The sequence below is a fragment of the Rana temporaria genome, chromosome 4 (assembly GCF_905171775.1).
Source record: "Rana temporaria chromosome 4, aRanTem1.1, whole genome shotgun sequence".
In the NCBI taxonomy this organism is placed as follows: Eukaryota; Metazoa; Chordata; class Amphibia; order Anura; family Ranidae; genus Rana; species Rana temporaria.
This window is the reverse complement of record NC_053492.1, coordinates 445,724,462-445,748,210: the sequence shown is the minus strand read 5'-3', so window position 1 is coordinate 445,748,210 and position 23,749 is coordinate 445,724,462. Positions and strand designations below refer to the sequence as shown.

Sequence of the window (23,749 nt, the reverse complement as noted above, 5' to 3'; positions counted from 1 at the left end):
AGTAGGGTACAGCTAGCCCAGGGGCAAACAAGTGATTTGCATGGCTCCACCCACTATCCGAAAATGTAAGGGGGGGGGAAACTTCATATTTTTTTTTTTTTGCGTTTGTGATGACATTCAAGCACCTTCTGTTTTGAAAAGGCTTGTTTTGTACTCTTAGTGGATTAATGGAGTTTTTTGGTTCCCTTAAGAAATTAGAAGCCAAAATAGAACCATTTTGCTCTCCGTTAAGGCTATGTTTGCATGTGCTTCTCAGACCAGCATTAGTTCATGGCTGAGCCACTTTCCCAGCATCCCCCATGGCCAATTGTCTGCCTGGAGCACTTGGCCCACTGCACCATAGTTTCCTGACACTACTGAATTGAGTAAAAGGTCAAAATATACATGTCTATGGAGGTCTGCATTGAAGAGAACCTTTTTGCCCTGCATGGGCAATACACAAACTCAATGTAATGCTGACTTTCCTTTACTGCTGTGAATAGTTTCAATTTCCTTGCCTGTGATTTATGTGAATGAAGCTTCAATAAATATTACCGTGCTGACGTTTAGGTTGCACCAACCTTTATCCCTTTTTTCCCTCTTTTAACTTTTCGCCGATTGAAGCAAATCCCCAAAAATGGACAGAAACGAATAGAATAAATATTTGCACAACCAACAAATATGGTATGGTGTCCATATTTATGCATAGATAACCTCAGCTGGCTGGATTGTGTGGAGTAGAATTCTTTCAGTTAGATATATAGATTGTGTGCGTGCATAACATTCATTTTGTGCATATTTCTCAGTGTTAGTATGAAGATTTCAACACTCAGTATGGAATATCAGTATAAACAGTGATAGCAAGACTTAAACATAGCCCTGAATAATTAGCCGTGGAAGTGACTGTGTGTTTTTCCTGACAAATCTCTCAAAATGATGTTTGTCTTTGCAAATAGGAATTTCCTCTTTTAATGTGAGCTTTTTGTCACCAAATTGTCAGTAATAAAAATACCTAATCCTCTAGATAACAGCTAGATTCTTTTTTTGCCGTGTGGTACTTCTACTACCCTTGCTTCTTCAAAGAGAACCAGTCACCACTGGACATTTTTCTTAATCTAAATTTGCAATCTTTAAGTATTATATTACTTTACTCTTCCTTCTCCAGCACTACTTAGTTTTTGATTATTTACTTGTGTTCTCTCCCTGTCATCTCTTGCATGAGCTTTGTTAAAATACACTGGCACTCCTAATATTGTTGTATACTAAAGCCGTTGTCTAGGTTAGACAAGAAAACTAAAGGCTTTGTAAATTTGCAATGTTTCTGCCCCCTAGGAGCCCAGACAGGCCCAAATAAGGCTGGCTTCTTATTAGGCCATTTTTCGTTTCGCACTGTTAGAAATGACTAGCATATGGAATATAGTATGGTCAGCCTCCATGGGGGAATAACAGCCTGACAGTAAGCTGCCATTTTTGTTCTGACAAAAGAATAAAAAAGATTAATTGCACATGCATCTATCTCTAAGGCCTTGTACACACGACCAGACATGTCCGATGAAAACGGTCCGCGGACCGTTTTCATCGGACATGTCTGCTGGGAGGTTTTGGTCTGATGTGTGTACACACCATCAGACCAAAATCCCCACGGACAGAGAACGCGGTGACGTATACGACACCGACGTTCTCTGACACGGAAGTACAATGCTTCCACGCATGCGTCGAATCAATTTGACGCATGCGCGGGATTTTGGGCCGCTGGTTATACGTCATAACCAGCGGACATGTCCGATGAGTCATACTAACCATCGGACATGTCCGACGGACAGCTTTCCAGCGGATAAGTTTCTTAGCATGCTAAGAAACTTTTGTCCGCTGGAAACATGTCCGCTCGGGCAGGAATCCTGTCCGCTAGGCCGTACACACGGTCGGACATGTCCGCGGAAACTGGTCCGTGGACCAGTTTCAGCGGACATGTTCGGTCGTGTGTACGAGGCCTAAGAGATACGACAGCCCTGGTCAAACATTTTGAGAATGACACAAATATTAATTTTCATAAAGTCTGCTGCTTTAGTGTTTTTAGATCTTTGTCAGATGTTATTATGGTAGACTAAAGTATAATTACAAACATTTAAGTGTCAAAGGCTTATATTGACAATTGCATGAAGTTTATGCAAAGAGTCAATATTTGCAATGTTGACTCTTCTTTTTCAAGACCCCTGCAATTTGCCCTGGCATGCTGTCAATCAACTTCTGGGTCACATCCTGACCCATTCTTGCATAATCAATGCTTGGAGTTTGTCAGAATATGTGTGTGTTGGGGGTGGGTTTGTTCCCCCACCTCTTGGGGATTGACCACAAGTTCTCAATGTGATTGTGGTCTGGATCGTTTCCTGGCTATGGACAACCCAACATGTTGGATATTTTGTTCCCCAAGCCACTTCTTTATCTCTTTTGCCCCATGCTGGAAAAGGCATTGTTCGTCACCAAACTGTTCTTGGATGGTTGGGAGAAGTTGCTCTTGGAGGATGTTTTTGTACCATTCTTTATTAATGTGTTCTTAGGCAAAATTGAGAGTGAGCCCCCCACTCCCTTGGCTGAGAAGCAACCCCACACATGATTGGTCTCAGGATGCTTTACTGTTGGCATGACACAGGACTGATGGCAGCACTAAGCTTTTCTTCTCCGCAAGGTTTTTTCTGGATGCCCAAAACAATAGGAAAGGGGATTCCTCTGAGAAAACTACTTTACGCCAGTCCTCAGTAGTCCAAGCCTTGTACCTTTTGCAGAATATCACTCTGCCCCTGATGTTTTTCCTGGAGAGAAGTGGCTTCTTTGCTGCTCTTCTTGACAGCAGGCCATCCTCCAAAAGTCTTTGCCTCACTGTGCGTGCCGATGTACTCACACCTACCTGCTGCCATTCCTGAGCAAGCTCTGCACCGGTGGTGCCCCGATCCCACAGCTGAATCAACTGTAGGAGACGGTCCTGGTGCTTGCTGGACTTTCTTGGATGCCCTGAAGCCTTCTTCACAACAATTGAACCTCTCTCCTTGAAGTTCTTGATGATCCGATAAATGGTTTTTGTTTAGGTGTAATCCTAGTAGCAGCAATATCCTTGCCTGTGAATACCTTTTTGTGCAAAGCAATGATGACTGCACACGTTTCCTTGCAGGTAACCATGGTTAACAGAAAAAGAACAATGATTTCAAGCACCACCCTCCTTTTAAAGCTTCCAGTTTGTTATTCTAATGCAGTCAGCAATAAAGAGTGATTTTCAGCCTTGTACTCGTCAACACAGAGCTGCATTATAAAAATGTAAGCATAGAGATTCTGATTCTTACAAATGCGGCAATGGCAGGGAATTATTCTTTTTCTTTGTCATGTGCCACATTTCCTGCCAGCCAGTGTCCTTGGAGATCGGGATATGAAATTGTTTTGTAAAAGACTGTGGGGTTGATTTACTAAAGCTTTAGAATGCAAAATCAAGTGTAGCTCTGCATATAAACTAATCCACTTCCATTTTTATTTTTATTTTTGTCAAAGCTTAATTGAACAAGCGGAAGTTAGAAGCTGATTGGCTAACATACACCACTGCACCAGATTTTGCACACCTTTGTGGCTCTTCATTGGATGATTGATAGCAGCGCAGCCATTGGGTCCCGCTGCTGTCAATCAAATCAATGATGCGGCACGCCGGGGCCGAGTGATTCAGTCGGTGGCTATGGCTGCCGACTGTATCACGGAAGCGCGCTCGCAAGCTAACCCCCTTGGGAGAGCGCTTCCCAGAAGGGGGTTAGCTCTTGCGGGGAGGAGCCAAGACAGCCGCCGAGGGACCCCAGAAGACAAGGATCAGTGCAAAACGAGCTGCACAGTGGAGGTAAGTATGACATGTATGTTTTAAAACAAAAAAGGAATCTTTACAAACCCTTTAAGAGTCATGTGTGTGTTCATTTTACCTTATCCACGACAACTGCCAATTACTGTACACGATGGAATCTGAAAAACATTTATTTGTGTATAATGCCACGTAGAAGTACATTGTGGTGGAAAGGATTTATGGCCCAAAAGAGGGCCACTGTTCTTGGCAGTGCAAACCACACTTTTGAAAGATTTACCCAAGTCATTACTGCTTGATGTTAACCCTTTAGTATAGAAATACTTGGTACATTCACCCCCTCCTACTGCTACTTCTGAATGAATTTACAATCTATCATCAACACTACAATTACAGTAATGTAAATTAATCCATTAGTATGGTTTTTGAGGTGTCAAGGGAACCTGGAACTCTTGTAACAGGCAATATAGACTCAAAGAGAACTTGAAAACCTAATGCACGTGTCCCGGGTGAAAATCAAACCAGGACTCCAGTGCTTAAGGCAAGAATACCAACAACTTTACAGCTACCATACTGCTATGAAGATAAATTAGAAGTTCCCCACACATGCTTTTGACACTCTGAATGCTACAGAAATAACAGTCTACTTGAATTAGCACTGGGGAGAAATTAAAAGGTAATCCATCCATGCTTTTCACACTCTGTAATCTTCTTGGGTGATTTACAAATTTGTGTTGGTGAGTGGGTAGAAGAATAGCGTATCTTATGCCTATCCCAGAGACATTAGTAACAAAGGCTTAGCTTATTAAAATACTTTAGTATATAAAGTAACAGTACAGTATATTGCCATGGGTAAATTTTATAGACATGTTCATGATAAGAGATTTCAAATAAATTGATTCAACACGGCTGACAAGACAAAAAGTCTAAGGCTCATTTTTACACTGGGGCGGTAGGTGAGGTGGCTGTAAAGCGCTGCTTTTTTAATGGCGCTTTACCGTCGGAATTGCGACTTTATTTGGCCTCTAGCGGTGCAGTTTTACCCCTCGCTAGCTGCCGAAAAAAGGTATAATACGGTCGGCATTGCGCCACGGTGTTCCATTGCTTTTAATGGGAAGAAGTGGTGGAGAAGCGTTAAACACACCGCTCCTTCACTGCAGGACTTTTGGAGCGGTCCTGCTAGCGTTTCACACTGGAGAAACAGCAGCAGCTGTTTCAGGTCGGTTTGCAGGCGCTATTTTTAGCGCAATAGCGCCTGTAAACCGCCCCAGTGTGAAAGGGGCATTAAAGTGTTACTAAAATCAGGACCCTGCATTCACTATATCTGGTCTCCCACAGTACACAGAACATGAAAATGCAATTATGTTCGTAAATATAATCTGCTAAATACCTTTTCTCATCGGCAGTAAATAGCAGCCTTGTGATTTCTCATTTCCTGGTGAAGCTTGTAGGAGGAGTTTTCATACTGCTCTGAGTGGTCCTATCAGGCTGCAGGGCTCCTGACCCTCTGTCTGGACAGTGCCGATCGGCCCTGTGCTGATCACATGCACTTTCCCAAGAAAACAAAAATACACAGGGAATTGTTACACAGTTATACAGTTTTTATTTAACAGACATAAGAAACAATTGAAAACAAAAAGATTTGAAATGGCTCAGATCAGTTTACAAGCATTAATTATTAACGCACATAGGGTAACTTGTATATTTATTACAGGTACTTGTATAGCGCCGACAATTTACGCAGCGCTTCACACATATATTGTACATACACACCAATCCCTAGCCCTCACGGAGCTTACAATCTAAGGTCCCCCAACTCGCATTCAGAAAAAGGTTTAGTCTTTAAGTGGTTGAACTTCCCTCATTTACAGACCAAAGTTCATTCATTTGATCTAAAGAACATGTTACAATGTTTATAGTTCACTCAGGGGCTGAGGAATGTTGTGAAACTTGACTGCCTGTTTTTTTTTTTGTTTTTGTTTTTTTACGCCTGTCAACTTGAGCATAATTTCGGGAAAATACTTTAAGGGGGAAAGAATTGCGATCTCAGGGGCAAATCCACAAAAACGTAGCCTAACTTAACTTTTACTATTTAAGTTACACTGGCGGAAAATTTCTACCTAAGTGCCCGATCCACAAAGCACTTACCTAGAAATTTTCGGCCGTGTAACTTAAATGTCTCCGGCGCAAGGCGGTCCTCTTCTGCAGGGGGCGATGACAATTTAAATGAGGCACGCTCCCGCGCCGGCCGTACTGCACATGCTCGTGACGTCATTTTCCCGACGGGCAGCGCGCGAAATTACGTTACGCTGGGCTTTGTGGATTGCGACGGGACAATAAAGTTGCGTCGGGTAAAAAAAAAGTTACGCGCCGAAAAATACAATTCAAAATTTTAAAAAAATAGCGGCGATCGAAAAAAAGGTCTGTTTTTACAAGGTGTAACTAGTTTACACTTTGTAAAAGCATCCCTACTTTTACGTATGCAAACGTAAACTTACGCAGAAAAAACAAAGCTGAAAAGCTTTGTGGATCTCCGTAAGTCCTCATTTGCATACGCAAAGCGGCATTTCAACGCGAAATGCCCCCAGCGGCGGATGCGGTACTGCATCCTAAGATCTGACAGTGTAAGTGTCTTACAGATGTCAGATCTTCTGCCTATCTTTGGAAAAATCCTTCTGAGGATCAGTTCCAAAGATAGGCACAGGGATACGCAGGCTGAACAGCAGTTCCGCCTGCGTATCCCTTTTGAGGATTTGGCCCTCAATTCTTAACTATTATGCATGCAGCTCTAGTCCAAGCTTGATCAATGTAACTAAGTATACAATATCCATACCTAGAATGTACATCTGAATGATTCAGAGAATTGACTCCTCCCCCTCTTTCCCCAGTCTCTTTTTTGGATGACTCTGCTCTGACCTTCTCCTAAAGAGAGATGATCTGAAAAAGACATGTGCAGAACAGAAAAATCTCCTCTCATTTTTAAATAGTTTTGTTCTGTTACTAATTTTGTTTTGTTGATTCATTTTATTTATTAATTTTCGAATAAATTCCCAAATTTCGCAAATATTTGAATACTGATCGGTCGAAAAATGATCGACTGATCCAAATTCTGCGTGAAGAAAGAATAGCTGGTTGTTATAGAGCAGTCCAGGAAGACAGCCGCCGCGTCCTTAACAATCGAGGATTCCTCAGCTGTCAGGGGGCTTCCCCACTGACAGATGAATGTAAACAGAATTGCCTGCAAATAAGTATTCATAAAAAAACAACACAAATGTCCTAAGGGTCTGGTATGGATTTTAGGGGGGACCCGGCAAAATTTATTTTTAATTTTGTTATGGGGTTACCCTTAGGATGCAAACCCGATTTAAAGGGCCTGGTATGGATTAGGGGGGGACTTCACGCTGTGTGTATATATATATATATATGTGTTATATATATATATATATATATATATATATATATATATATATATATATATATATATATATATATATATATATATAATATATATATATATATTTTTTTTTAATGTAATGCTATTCTGAACAAACAATGCTAACAATACAAAACAAATTCCGTAATTCCAAAAACAAATTGGCCCATTAAGGGCCCTTTCACACATACGGACAAACGGTCCATTTATTACAAGTCCGTTTACGGACTTGTAATGAAGCCCTATGGGATTGCAGACTTTAGCGGATGATGCATCCGCTAACGTCCGCAACCATCCGCGTCCGCAAAGATCCGCTTTTGCGGACGGAAGAAAACCCTATTTTTCTTCCGTCCGGCGGAACGGATCGGATGAATACGGACACATGGTCCGTATTCATCCGATTCCCCATAGGGGAGAGCGGAGGAGAGACAGGGCGGTCTCTGCACTGTGTGCGGGGACCGCCCTGTCCGCCGACAGCTCAGCGGGGATTTACGGAGGAATCCCCGCTGAGCCAAACGGGCTAACAGAGCGGATCAATTACGGATCCGCTCCGTGTGAAAGAGCCCTAACGCAATATTGGACCAATTCATTTTTGGAATGTTAAGAAGTGGGTGGCCGTTGGCATCCTTTCTGCAGCAGAATGTAAACAAAACAAATTCCGGTTTAAAAAAACAAACAAACAAACAAAAAAAAAACATCATTGGAGGTCCCTCTTCCAATCTGGTATGAATTTTATGGGAAACCCCACACCAAAATTGAAACATGTTAAGGGCATGCAGCCTTGTATGGTTCGGGGGAGGGGGGTCCCTCATCCCCACCCCTACCTTTCCTGGCCTGCCAGGCTGCATGCTCGGATAAGGGTCTGGTATAGATTTTGGGGGGAACCCCCACACCATTTTTTATTTTGGCATGGAGTTCCCCTTAAAATCCATACCAGATCAAAGGGCCTGGTATGGATAGGGTGGACCCCTACGCTGTTTTTTTTCTTTAGATTTTGCGGGCAATTTTGTTTTACCTTTATTTGTCAGTGGGGAAACCTGCTGACAGCTGATGACTCATCGGTTGTTAAGGACGCGGCTTGCTGGCTTCCCTGTCCGCTCCCTAAACAGCTATTCTTCACACAGGATTCGAAACGGTCGATCATCTTTCGGAATTCAAATTGTTCTGAACATTTGGTATTCACTAGAAAACAAATAAACTAAACACATTTTTATGAAATTTGTTACTAAAAAAAAATTCAGAATTTAGATTTGGCTTGAAACGAATTGCACATGTCTAGTCTGAAAGCCGGGTGCTTCTGCTTTATTATCATTTTAGAAAACCCATAATGCTTGGTCATTCCTGGGCATTGGCTGGTCTCTGTATTAAAGGTTTATAAAGTAAAACATTTACATAAATGGTAAAAATTAAAAAAAAGATTGTAAACTAAAAAAAATACAATGCCTTAAAATATTGACATACTGTATGCATTACAAAATTGTAGTCAGAACATTTGTCACCGAGAACATGGAATAAGCTGTAATTCCCTTTAATTTGTTTCTTAGATGTACTGGTCCCTTCACATTTCTTGTTGCTAGTTTTATTTTTCATACTCCATTGATTTTTTTTTTTCAATTTTTTTCCATACGGTGATGGAAAATGATATAGAGCAGCAGGTTTTTGTGAAACGAACAAAAATGTAATTATGTGTTTACTCTCTGTGAGACGGACCTTATGTAACCAGATGCTCAGGCGTGCAATAAAAGCTCTGCGTTTCATATGCTTTCTGTGCACCCCCGTCACTCTGAAGCTTCTGGCAGGAGCCGGTGTTGGCCATGGGCCTATTTTCCAGGCTTCCCATTGAGCGAGCGCCAGATTCCTTTGGGAAATCTTCATTTCCCGAAGGTCAGAATAGAAAGGAGGACATTCTTCTGCCCGTCGTTGCTTTTAGTATAGAAATCTAAACATCTGCAACAATATGTGTTGTTTACATTTGCAGAAAGGGGGGGAAATGTATATACACGTCCCCAGGCTTAATATATTACAGAACGGAGGTAATCAGCGCCTGCGGAAAGCATCTGGATGAAGCTGGTTGTGACCGTGATTTTCGTTTTTTTCCCCTCAACATCAGTTAACGACAGCCGTGCCGTGTCTGAATCATTTACAGTCTATTGTTTCCAGTCCGTAAACAAGACAGCCATTTAATGTTTGTGTTCCTTAAAGCATGGGCATTCCAATTTGCCGATACAGTGTTTAAAAAAAGAATGTCCGTTTAATTGAGAAACCACTTTATAAAAACTTAAAGTATACATGGAGCCAAAAACTTTTAGTTTTGACTAGAGTGGAAATGGATCAGAACACCCGTCTGATTTTAAATTGATACTAAAGTCTTGTTTTACAAAAAAAAAATAACGAACATGTTATACTTACCTGCTCTGTGTAGAGCCCTGATTCTCCTCTTCTTGTGTCCCTTGCTGTGATCCTGGCCCCTCCTTCCTGCTGAGTGTCCCTACAACAAACGGCTTTCTCTGGGGGCACCCAAGCCGAGCCGCTGCTCTGTGTGTCCATGCAGACACGGAGTTGCGGATTTGCCCCACCCCCTTTCTTTCCTCATTGGCTCACTGACTTTGACAGCAGGGGGAACCAATGGCGCCCACTGCTGTGTCTTAGCCCATCAGGAGGGAGAGTCCCGGCCAGCTGAGACGCTTGTGCAATATCGTTGGATCGAGATGGGGCTCAGGTAAGTATTAGGCCCGGTTCACACTGGTGCGACATACGCTCCGACTTTGGGAGCACATGTCGCATGACGTGTACAAATCGGTGGTTCCCTATGAGAGCCGTCTTAATTGGTCCAACACAAGTCAGTCCAGCTTTGAAAAAGGTTCCTGCACTACTTTCGTTCATTTTTAGTCCATTCAATATCATTGAAGTTGGATAAAAGTCGGATCCTCGTTCTAACCATCTGACTTTTGACATCTGACATGGTGATTACAGCAGCAGGAAAAGGGAATTTGTCACACTGGGATTGTTTTGATTGGTCAAAGGACAAGTCTGACTTTCTCAAAGTCAGAGCAAAATCTTATCCTGTTCATTCAAGTCGGATGGAATTAGGACCGATGTCGCAGGGCAAAGTCAGATCGTCAGTCATACAACAGTCGTGTCATACCAGTGTGAACTCAGCCTTAGGGAGTCTGTATCTGTTGTATCATAAACAGATAAAGTTTGGGGGTTTAACAAGCCTTCATTAGCCCCACATGGATTAGCACTGACCCCCTTTTTTTGTTTTGATAGAGTGGCCAGATTTCCTGGCTACCCTAGGAGGTGGGTTCCCCCTGATCCGGTGTTTGGGAGTTGGACGCCATTTGTCATCGGGTCCTTTTGGTATCTTCTAGGAGGGACACTTTTTGTCTGCCCCCTGGATTTAATTCCGCCCAGTAATTGTTCTTCAAGGTCAATCCGCACCTACCCAATCTGTCCTGAGGAAGCAAATTTTTTGTGAAACATGTTGACAAGCACGCATGGAGGTGTTATGGACCTGACCCTTTGATATCCACCAATACTTTGTCTGCATACTTTTTCTGATGGACTCTATATATCTTATATGCGTGTATCCATGCCTCCTTGTCTGTAATGGGTAGATGTTGACCTACTGCTTAGTAGAGGGTGTTGCTATGATTTAATGATGTGTGTGGTTTTAACAAGTATTGTAATAAAAAGTATTCTTTCTACGCACTGCCTCATGTTGTGCCCGCAAAGACCGTTATTTTTTGAGAGAGTCTAGTTTACCCTCTCAATCCTTTTTTCTACTATTTGGATGTTGGCAAAGTGGGGGTTCTATCTTCTTGTTTCAGATACTGAAACTTAACTTCTTAAAGGAAGTTCCGTTGTAATCCAGCAAAATTGCAGGTTTTTTGTGGCCCTGTCGCCCCCCATTGCCAATTTGTTCTTGTTTCTGATTATTTTCCAAACAGGAAGCGAGGGGAACTCTCCAACCACAACACAAGTAAAAATGCTTTTCTTTCATAGAGTAGGGACCTGCTAGAGCTCCTGGCAAATGACTGGGTGTGCCAGGAGGAAAGCTCCAAAACAGAATGTACAAAGACCAGATTATAAAATATTTAGATTCTTGTATCTTAATACACCTACGTGTTTCAGGGGTTTAAAGTGTCCCTTCCTCGGGGCTTGGTACTGTTATAAAGAAGCGTGTACTGTGTACTAGACTTATAAAATTAGCAGAACCCTGAGAATTGAACCGTACGATCGCTCCAGATGCCAGCTAGGACTCTGGACACTTAAAGTAGCACTCAACTCCCCTCGCAATGGTTTTGCTTTGTGTCATCTTACCTATACTCCAGGGTTCTCTTCAAAACACATTCTCACCCAAACGATGAATACCATGTTGTTCTGCTGTGATCCACTGTTTAGGTGTCATACACTGGGTCCCACGCTGCCATCTTGGTCCTTTTCTGGTCGTAAGAAGCCAGCTATCGATGATGCCCTGAGCCTGCCCTCTATCCCCCCCCTGCCACTCTATGTGCTCAATCTAGCAGTGTCCAGGGATGTGGCGTAAGTGTCCCAGGAGGTTGCAGGACCAGGAGAAAGTCATTAGGCTTACCTGTAGGTAAAATTAAGATCTCCTAAACAAGCACTGTTTAGGCAATATTCACCCTGGGTTCAGCCAGTGACATCACCGGTGAATGGGCTCTGAAGTTCCGGCATACCTTGCTGGAACTTCAGAGCTTTGTGCCGGAACCGAGGTGCAGTGACGTCATCGCGGCTCCGGCCAATCACACAGCCGAATCACGCAAACCCAGAAGAAAACCGGGGGAAGATCTCATCCCTCTTGGTGGTGACAACACAGCGCTGGAGGGCTTTGTTTTAAGGTAAATATTTCATAATGTGCTAGTATGGAATTCATAGCACTAGCACTAGCACATTATGCCATTATCCTACATGTGTTTTTTTTTTTTTTTGTTTTTTTAACCAGCCGCGGTTTACAACTATTTTAATTTGCTGCACCCTATGAAATATTCATCCTCGAAATCAAATGGCGTTTGAGTTCAGGATTTACGTGTCTTTGGTTCTATAGGAAATTGTGATCCAGGCACGTCTCTGGCTGCCATTTTGTCACACATAAAGGAAAACTGTCAGAACGATGAATATTTGTGAAATGTGGGTTCCCTTTGTCATTGGCGGTTCTAGTACAGTATGTACTTTCTGCAGGCCTTGGTTCGGTGTTTTCCACAGCTGTTGTGTGTCTGGGTTACCATGCGGATCGGGAGTATTATGGTGATGAGTCACGGTTGTGCCGCAGCGCTGTCTCTTTCCTGTGGATGCTTAAACCATTAGCAATCAAAGAAATCAGCAAGAGTCAGCACTGGAGGAATGTGCATGGGCTTCCAGCTGATCGCTTATAAATAATACAAAACTGGAATTGGCAGGCCTGGATAGAATAGGTGAGTCACTCTCTAGGCTGTATTAAGAAGTGTGTCCTCATGCTTTAAACTTCACTATCTGACCTCTGATGAGTCTGACTTGCAGTAAGCTGCTTTATTTCTCCAGATTTAAGTACACTTTTGCAGAATGCACAATCATATTGTGTCACATCGAAGCCAAACCCATTGTATAATTAATATGATGCTTCGAGCTGAACTACAGCCAAACACATGAATGAATGAATGAATGAAAAACTTATAAAGCGCGGCGCATGCGAACTGAATCGCTTCTGGGCGCTAGTTGTTCGTGTCTCATGACATCAAAAGAGCAGAGTTTTAATCTGTCTTCTGAAAGTCAGGTGGTTTTCCTCCAACCGAATGCTGGTTGGTAAAGCGTTCCATAGTCTAGGACCCTGAAAAGCAAACCTTCTTTCTCCTTTGGACTTGTATTTGGTTTTTGGTACCCTGACCAGATTTTGGTCGGTGGATCGCAGAACGCGATTCGAATTGTGAGGTTCTATCTTGTCGCAAAGATATTGCGGAGCCTTCCCATGGATGCACTTATGTGTCAGGCAGAGTGCTTTAAATGCAATTCTGTCTTTTACTGGCAGCCAGTGAAGGGTTCTCAACGAAGGTGAGATTGATTCCCATTTTTTTTTCCCAGTCACAAGTCTGGCGGCCGTATTTTGTACGACTTGCAGACGAGAGATTTGGTACTTTGGGAGTCCGAGGTAAAGGGCATTTGCATAGTCCAGTCTGGAATTCACGATTGTTCCCACCACGACTGCTACGTCTTCTTTGGGGATAAATGGAATAAGTCTGCGTAGTAGGCGCAACAGATGGTGCGCTCCGCTGACTACTGACCCTATTTGTGCGTCCATTGTCATGAAGGTGTCGAAGATGACCCCGAGACTTTTGACTTTGGAGCTAGGGGTGATGATTTGGCCCAGAATGGGCGGGGGTGTCCAGGTTGTTGCCAGTTGACTCTTTCGGCTGGCGTGAAACATAAGGAGTTCTGTTTTTGAACTGTTGAGTTTAAGATAACTCTTAGGCCCCATACTCACGACCAAACATGTCTGCTGAAACTGGTCCGCGGGCCAGTTTCAGCAGACATGTTCGGTCGTGTGTGGGCGCGAGCGGGCCGAATTCCAGCAAACATTTGCCCGCCGGGCCTTTTCCCAGCAGACAAATATTCCTGGACGTGTTTTAAAACCGTCCGCTGGAATCCTGCCCGCTCGGACATGTACGGTCGTCAGTACAGACCTACCGTACATGTCCAGGCGCCCGCCGTCCCTCGCATGCGTCGAATGACTTCGACGCATGCGTGGAAGCATTTTAAAGGCGGGCCGCCCACGTCGCTGCGTCATTGTCGCGGCGACACCGCGTCATCGACGCGGCGTCACCGCGGACACGCCCCGCGTATTGTTTACGCGCGGACTTCTGTACGATGGTGTGTACAACCATCGTACAGAAGCCCTCTGGCAGACATGTATGGTGAAAACGGTCCGACGGACCGCTTTCACCATACATGTTTGTTCGTGTGTACCCGGCCTTAGTCATCCAGTTTTCTATCAAAGAGAGACATTTCTCTAAACTGAGATGATGATCCTTTTTGTTGCAGATGCGAAAATACAGTTGCGTATCGTCTGCATAAGAGTGGTAGAGTAGTTCTTGGCTACTGATAATATCAAAGCATTTAATGTATTTAAGGGAGCTACTTTTCCAAAGGATGTGTATTTCTCTCCATCCAGTTCTGAGATTTGCACAGCTGTGCCACATAACACAGCTATATCTGGCAGGGCAGAAGACCTGTTTTTTTTTTTTGCTGTAGTTTAGTAACACGCACATGTCTTGTCCTTCTCCCAGCCTGGGACTGGACATTGAAAAGAGAAGCAGCAGACTGCTATCTCCTCCTATGGGCATGCCCCTTGTTAGCATATCAGCACCGCAGCACTATTGATTGGCTCTTTCTTCTGATTCGCCCTCTGCCGATCTGAGTTTTGTTGCACAGGTAGGGTCCGAAAGAGGCTTCCATCCAAGTCAAATTCAGGCAATGCACTGCCTGCAAAAAAATAAATAAAAAATGTAATTTGATAAGTAAGTCATGAATACAGAGTTGCATTATGTTGTGTCTTTTATTTTATTTTTATTTCGTTTTTTTATGTCTGCTTAGAGCAGTAGTCTCCAAACTGTTGCTCTTTGCTTGGTTTTATCTGACCCTTGGGACACTATTTCACCTATGGACACCAATAGAGCTGCACGATTCTGGGAAAAATGATAATCGACATTTTTTTTGCTTAGAATAAAGATCACGATTCTCACGCCGTAACATCATCTTTTACGTTTTACAAAAAAATTGGGCTAATTTTACTGTTTATTAAAAAAAAATATATTCATTAAAGTATATTTCCCCCCAAAAATTTGCATTTGAAAGACCGCTGCGCAAATACAGTGTGACATAAAATATTGCAACCACTACCATGTTATTCTCCAGGGTCTCTGCTAAAAAAACATATCTAATATTTGGGGGATATAAGTAATTTTTTAGAAAAAAATAATGATTTTAACTTGAAACCAACAAGTGTCAGAAAAAGGTTTGTTTTTTAAGTGGTTAAACTCCACTCATTTACAGGCTGAATTCCTTTGATCTAAAGGACAAATTGTTACAATGTTTATAGTTGGCTCTGAGGAATGTTGTGAAACTTACCAGACTGCCTGCTTTTTGTTTGTTTTTTTGGCAGCTGTCAGCTTGAGCAGAGAACTCTGCATAGAATTGGGAAAATGCTAGATCATTGCTGCAGCTGCAGTGATGACCGAGATATCACCCTTCCAATACTGGTACATCATTGGTCATCAAGTGGTCTCTGAACTCCAAGCACATATAAGACACACATTAATGCTGCTTAGTAATCATTAATACATTATTACATTTCTTTTTAAATTGCAGGTGCTTGTAGGGGCTTTTGAAGCAATACAAGGAGCCAGAGTCTGCTGCTTCTGCTTCACTGTCCAATCAATGACTGGGATTGGGGAAGAGACCAGTAAGTTTTACTTAGGCCGGCCATACACAGTTTGAATCTCAGCCAGTTCAGTAGGAACCGGCCTTGATTCGAACCATTAATGGGCAGGCTGAATGTACAAAGTTGATCAATTAACTTGGGTACTACCAGCCTGCTGCATTCGCTTGCAATTATCACAATCGGCTGCTATAGCTGCTAGCGATAATCACTGTCTTCTCCCGGCGGGGATGGCTTCCCCAGCCTGCCTTTTCTCGGAGGGGGGGAGATTCCCCTGTCAGCACTGTCTGTGTCAATAGGGGAATCGTGCAAATTTCTTTCATCCCGTGGTTGCAGGAAAGATATTTGCGCTGTCTATGGCCTGCATTAATCATAGTAGAGAAAAAGTGATGTCTACTGGCCTGCCAGGCAATGCTGATGGACAGAAATACAAACTTTTTTGCAGGTAATACAGCACCTTATATGTATGTAATCATTTTATTTAGTGGTATGACTGGTAATCAGATTTAAAGACAGTTTAACTTATCTTGCCCTTTTTTCCTCTTAGATGTGCCAACTCGCCAGTTTACCGTTCGCGGGAGATGGCAGCACGCGCCCTTGTTCCTTTTCTAATGACAGACGATATTCCTTGTACTACGGTGGAATTAATAAGGAGCCTTCCTGATACTGACAGCCATCTTGCACAACAGAACCGCATCCATGGGGTACTCCTGCAGGTAAGTGTTAGCTTATCCTATTATGGTTTTTCATCATCTGCTGGTGAGCCAGGTGCTGTTATGAGTGAGTGAGAAACTTATATAGCGCAACACATGCAAACTTTATCGCCTCTGGGCGCTTAGTATCCGTTCCCTACTGTCCTTTTGCCTTCAGAAAAGATGGGTTTTGAGTTTTTTTCTGAAGGCCTGGTGATTCACCTCCATTCGGATGCTGGTTGGTAGAGCGTTACATAGTCTAGGTACCTGGACTGCAAATCTTCGTTCTCCTTTGGACTTGTATCTGGCTTTGGATATCTGGAGTAGATTGTGGTCGGTGGATCGGAGAACACGATTGGGGTTGTGACTTTTGTGAATTTTTCGCATAGATATTGGGGGGCATTTCCTTGAACACACTTATGCGTCAGACAGAGTGCCTTAAAAGTAATTCTGTCTTTTACTGGCAACCAATAAAGAGATCTTGGTGAAGGAGAGATTGATTCTCATGCTTTTTTCCCAGTCACGAGTCGAGCGGCCGTATCTGCTCACCTTCTTATGGTAAAGTGATATTAAGTCCAAAACCAAAAATCAAATATATCCCAGCTTACCAATCACTAGTTGTGGTTGCCTAAGCAGCCAGGGGTGAGATGACATCACTCCCGTGCATACGCGCTGAAGCTGCCGTTTCCAGCATGGGCTCTGAAGGTCTGGCATTGTAAGCTGGACCTTCAGAGCGCGTTCCCAAGTGATGTCATTGGCTGCCTGCACTCTGGATATCTCTGAAACCATGCAAGTTTTGGAGGTATTCACAGTACCTACAGGTAAGCCTTATTATAGGCTCACCTGTAGGTACAAGTGGTAGTGCAGAGTTTACTACCACTTTAAAATCTGCAGAAATGGGTAACATGGTAGTTTTCCATGTAGAGCTTATATTTATTAAATACTCAAACCATGCAATTTGACTGTGGCCACCTAAGGTTTTGTATACGTTCTACATCTCTTCCCAGTGCTAATATTTCTCTTCTTTTGGTTACTCCCGCGTCTCTCTGATGGCGTACTGGTGATTTTAGAAAAAAATTAAGTGGATACTTCTCTCAGTGACTGTACTGCAATACAAAGGAACTTTTGAAATGATCATTTCATGGCGTTCTTCAAAGCTTCTGTGGCAGGGGACATCTTTCAGCAGCATCCTAGTAGAAAATAAATTGGTCTTTTTCTGCCAGAACCATAAGCATGACAGGGGGAATGTTCGCAAAGGACAGCGAGGACAGATAGCGTTACGTTGGCAGTAACAGATGATTTTCCTTAGATGTACATTTTACAAATTTTTTATTATATAAAATATATTTCAGAGCATAGAATTCCTCCAGGCGTGTATCTAAAACACCTTTTAAGGACCATGCACACGATTGGATTTTCCAACAACAATGGTCCGACAGATGTGTTTTATCCGACAATCCGACTGTCTGTATGCCTAATCGAACAATTGTTGTCGAAGATTCCGACAACAAATGTTGGCTGTGCATGCTCTCAAATTTTCCGACAAAACATTTGTTCCACCGGATCATACGATCGTGTGTACACAAATCCATCGGACTTAAATCCAAAGTACAAACATGCATGCTCGGAACCAATGCTAAACATCAGCCAACAATAGCAGAAGTTGCCCAAAGGGTGGCGGTAAAGAGCTAACAAACCATGTGATTTGGTGAACGTTGGCTGAAAATGTTCTGCTGTGTGTATGCATACCAAGTTCACGGCCAACGCCCATTCGGACAAAAATACACAGAAAAGTCTGATCGTGTGTACGAGGCTTTAGATAACTTGTGTATTCCTCCAAAAGTAATAAAGCCAGGTAGAAAGTCTCCATACTGAGTTGACAGCTGAATTTTAAATATAACTAAAGGCACAACTTTAAAGTTGTGGATGGTGTGGAGAGGGATTTACCTGACAAGAATAAAATTAAAAGAAAAAATTGGGTTGTCCCCAGAACAGTAATAGAGAGGAAATCTTCCAGTGCAGACATTAGTCCTTGGTGAACTAGGGATTGTTTCACTCTGGAGGAATTCCCCTTCACTTCCTGTTTTGGCTATGGGACTGGAAGTGAAGGAAAATGTCCCTAGTGAAACACAGTTTGCAAAAAAAAACCGCTTCCTTCTCTACCCAAAGAAAAAAGTTTTGCCTTTAATTCAACTTTAAAGTCTGTGATGCAGTCTGTATTGTTGCCATGGTTGTATGGATGGAGTTTTTTGCTTTGGAAGATCAGAACTAGATGCCAGTTAAGAGTAAAAGAAACCCTGCCAAGGTTGATTATACACTGACCGGCCATAACTTTATAACCACCCACCTGATATTGAGAAGGTCCCCATTTTGCTGCTGAACAGCCCTGACCAGTCAAGGTATGGACTCCACTAGACCTGGTGCCATCTCTTCACCTGGTAATCAGCACACACACCCGGCCATCCATATGATATATATATATATATATATATTGCTCAGACAAGGCCACCTTCTTCCATTGCTCTATGGTCCAGTTCTGATGCTCATTGTAGGCACTTTTGGCTGTGGATATGGGTCAGCATGGGTATGCTGAATTGTCTGAGGCTATACATCCCATACGCAACAAACTGCATTGGCCATTTTTCTGATTTCAACACACGAACCTCAGGAACAGCATGTTTACTTGCTGCCTAATATATCCTACTGACTTTCAGATGCCATTGTAATAAGATAATTGATGTTATTCACTTCACCGGTCAGTGGTCATAACATTACCGCTGATTAGTGTGTACAGTGCCTTGAAAAAGTATTCATACACCTTGAAAATGTCCACATTTTGTCATGTTGCAACCAAAAATGTTAATGTGTTTTATTGGGATGATATGTGATAGACCAACACAAAGTGGCACATAATTGTGAAGTGGAAGGAAAATGATAAATGTTTTTAAAAATTCTTTACAAATACATATGTGAAAAGTGTCATCCGAAAATGGAAAGCGTATGGCACAACTGCCAAACCTACCAAGACATGGCTGCCCACCTAAACTGACAGGCCGAGCAGGAAGAGCATTAATCAAGAGACCCATGGTAACTCTGGAGAAGCTGCAGAGATCCACAGCTCAGGTGGGAGAATCTGTCCACAGGACAATTATTAGTCGTGCACTCCACAAATCTGGCCTTTATGGAAGAGGCAAGAAGGAAGCCGTTGTTAGAAAGCCATAAGTATTCCCATTTGCAGTCTGCAAAAAGCCATGTGGGGGACACAGCAAACTTGAAAGAAGGTGCTCTGGTTAGATGAGACTAAAATAGAATTTTTGGTCTAAAAGCAAAACGCTATGTGTGGCGGAATACTGCACATGAACCTGGGCACACCATCCCCACCGTGAAACATGGTGGTGGCAGCATCATGTTGTGGGGATGCTTTTCTTCAGCAGAGACAGGGAAGCTGGTCAGAGTTGATGGGAAGATGGATGGAGCCAAATACAGGACAATCTTAGAAGAAAACCTGTTAGAGTCTGCAAAAGACTTGAGACTGGAACAGAGGTTCACCTTCCAACAGGACAACAACCCTAAACATACAGCCAGAGCTACAATGGAATGATTTAGATCAAAGCATATAGAATAGCAGCCCAGTCAAAGTCCAGACCTAAATCCAAGACTTGCAGATTGCTGTTCACAGACGCTCTCCATCCAATCTGACAGAGCTTGAGTTATTTTTCAAAGAAGAATGGGCAAAAATGTCACTCTCTAGATGTATAAAGCTGGTAGAGACATCCCCAAAAAGACTTGCAGCTGTAATTGCAGTGAAAGGAGGTTCTACAAAGTATTGACTCAAGGGGGCTGAATATAAATGCACGCCACACGGCTATAGCCGCTCATTGTATCACTCGGACCCAGCGCGCCACGTCATTGATTGTGATTGACAGCAGCGCGAGCCAATGGCTGCACTGCTTTCAATCCATCCACTCTAGCCAATCAACGACCAGGCTGAGCGGCGAAGAGGACATCGGGGGGCGAGTGCCGCAGGTGAACCGGCTTAGGTAAGTAAAACTTGGGGGGGGGGGGGGGCGTATTGTCGGATGTACCTTTTTAGTGTCCCTTTAAAAATAAAAGATATTTACATTGCAGTCTAATAAAAAAAAAAATGTATAGATGTTTCAGAGCAATTGGGAAGACAACATTTAATAGGTTGGCTTACCAGGTGCAGCCTTTTCTTCTACTTTATTGCAGCCTGTGCACATCACATTATTATATGTAATAGGCTCCTTAGTGCACTGTTGCTGTTGGAATGTCATTCAAAACGTTTGGGGTAGCAACTTACCGCATCACAATTCTTGCATTTGTGTATGTTGTGTTAACACATAATGTGTGAATAAACCACAACACTAGAATCTAAATGGGGCCTCAGGTTTACATATACAGTATAAGCATTTAAAGGGACACTTTAGTTAATAGAGAAAAAACTAGTCCTAAGTAGTAGTGATAAGAAGTGAAGCATTTTCTGGTCTAAAATGTTAAGTTTTTGATTAATGTTTATGTTATTAATTGTAAAAGTATGTTATATTTTTTTTAATTGTCCCAAAAGAGTTTTTCCACTTACTTTGCGTTACTGGCCCCTTAATTTGGTCTTTGCCTTCTTCTTGGTGTAAGTGATCCTTTAAGGAACTGTATATGAAATCCTCTAGTGTTTTCTAATGTAAGCACCACATGCTGAGGGCTTTATCTGCGTGACTTTACTGCGAGCAGCGTCCCATTGTGGGACAGCCCTGTTTCCCAGCTCAGAATATATCTCTCCATTCCAATCCTGGGCTGCTGCTGCTAAAATCAGCTTTTCTTTCAAACAGTATACATTTGAAAATGGCTTTTCCATATGATAGAACAATGCAATGTATCACTGAGTGAGCCTTCCCCTTCCCAGCCTTCTAATGCCATCAGCATCTGTTCCTGATCTGGAAAAGATTGGAGTGGAAGCTTCATCTTGCCTCCTTTCACTTTTACTTTTGCATTGCTGGGATTTGTACTCATATTTTCAAATTTTTATCATATTTGTATTTTATGCAGTCTTTGTGAATATTAATTCTAAGTACATGCTCCAAAGCTTAGGACGTAGATGGGTATTATTTGGTATGGATGGGCCTAGCACCTTAGAGAAGGGTCTAAAAAAGGTCCTCCGGCACTCAAGGTCAAGATTTTGAAGACCACCAGCCTGCCTGAGATGGATTGTGCTTGTACATCCGCAAGTATAGTGCCCAAACTGATGCAGTGTGCAGAAACGACTGGACATAGGGTTGCCATTTTTTGTTCATGGAAGTCCAAATGTGATTTAGTCACCATAAAGCATGGTAAAACAGAGGCAGGATTCCATTAACATTATGTAATCAAAATAGATTTCAATGACGGAATTATGGTAACCCCACATAGCTAGGAAAGTAAATATACCTTCCTATCTATTTACTAATGCTGGTATTATAAGGGTTAAAAAATAGTTAATGTTTATTAAGAACGTTTAGTTCTCCTTTAACCTCTTCGTGCTGAGCGCATGCAAATATGCGGCCTCTCGTGGGTGGGCCTTGGTGCCGAGCGGCTGCATATTTTCAGCACTAGAGCTGTGCTGAGAGTGCGCGCCCTGTGCTCTCCCGTCACACTTACCAATCGAGCTCTTGAGCTTTCCCATCATGTGGCAGCTAATCACGGCAATCACATGACCATAAGCCCCGCCCCTCCTCCCGGCATTTCAGCACTAGCTGGCGCTGGCACTAAGGGGTTAAGGTTGATGTATGGAGTTCTCCATCTCCCCCACATGGTAGTAGAATGTATAGATCTCTATTAGCATCAAATGTCCCTTACTAAACACTACCAAGGCTTTCCGTGCTAATGTACTAAGCTGATGGCGTATACAGGCAATGTACCGTATGGTGACATCGTACCATGCGTAATGTTTTTTTCGGCTTTATGGCGAGAGGTTCTCTGTAGAAGGTGGCGAGTACACACCCCAAAGAACTCCTGTAGTCCGATTTAAAGTGGAGTTCCGGCAGAAAAAAAATATTAAAAGTCAGCAACTACACATACTGCAGCTGCTGATGTTTAATATATGGACACTTGCCTGTCCTGGGTGCCCGCGATGTCGCGATGGAATGCGCGATGGAAGTGAAGCCTTCTGGCTTCACTTCCTGGTTCCCTACTGCGCATGCATGAGTCCACTGGTCCCTGCTGTCTTCTGGGACCTGTGTGTCTCACATAAGACATCGGGGGGGGGGGGGCGGAGTAGGCGCCAGACGTGGCGTATTTCACCGTGGTGATCTAAGCCTGGAAGTGGGAGAAAATACCTGTATTACACAGGTATTTGTTCCCTCCTCCCCTCTGAAAGGTGGCAAATGTGACACTGGAAGGGGGGGGGGAATTTCCAAAAAGCAGAGGTTTCATTTTTGGGTGGAACTCCGCTTTAATACATACGATTTATCTAGTAAATCAGCTGATGAAGCTGGTCATAGATGGGTAGACTTTTGAACAAAAATTCTAAGAAAAAGGTGATTTTATTAATTCCACTATTCATTAGAATCGTTAAATCAACATTTATTTTCAAAGCAATGAGAAAATTTGAAGAAGCAGGATGGAAATTGTTATCAAACAAATTTCTACCCTTGTAAGTGGTTTTCATTCGGTAAAGTCCAGTCAATCCAAAATTGACAGTTGAAAGCAAACAAATCTTTCCAACGACATTGGAATGTTCTCTGAATTTTTGTACAAAACTCTCTCCTTCCAAGCTCGTCTCCAGAGCCTCTTCCATCCTCTGGAACTCTCTCCTTCCATGCTCGTCTCCAGAGCCTCTTCCATCCTCTGGAACTCTCTCCTTCAGTCTGTCCGGCTATCTCCTACTCTGGCCACTTTTAGGCGATCCTTGAAATCTCATCTCTTCAGGGAGGTCTGTCCTGCCTCCACCTAATAACTGAATCTTTTATTTCTTACATTGGCATATCCCCCACAGTTATTACCTTTTGCACCACTTGCCCCTTCCTATTGGATGGTAAGCTCTTGTGAGCAGGGCCCTTCTAAGACTCTTGTAACTGTACTGTCTCCATTTAGATTGTAAAGTGCTGAGCAAACTGTTGGTGCTATATAAATCTTGTATTATATTATACATAGTTACATTCGTCACTTATACAGTACATAACATGCATGAACATGAATAAATATAACTGTTGCTACAGCAGGCTCAATTCTGCCATCAACATAAATCTGGTCCCCTTTGTTCCAGTGAAGAGAACTCTTAAAGGGGTTGTAAAGCTTTTTTTATTTTATTTTTTAAATAACAAACATGTCATTCTTACCTCCACTGTGCAGTTTGTTTTGCACAGAGTGGCCTCGATCCACGTCTCCTGGGGTCC

At 42.8% G+C, this 23,749-nt stretch overlaps 1 protein-coding gene across 3 annotated transcripts in view; it reads left to right on the top strand.

Moving 5' to 3' along the window:
• Positions 1–23,749, top strand: part of THADA (THADA armadillo repeat containing) — a 779,727-nt gene that overhangs the window by 428,452 nt on the left and 327,526 nt on the right. For all 3 annotated transcript variants that reach the window (XM_040351533.1, XM_040351532.1, XM_040351531.1), the window contains exon 29: positions 16,220–16,388. In XM_040351533.1, the coding sequence (XP_040207467.1) occupies positions 16,220–16,388 (169 nt within the window). The remainder of the gene's footprint in view (positions 1–16,219; positions 16,389–23,749) is intronic.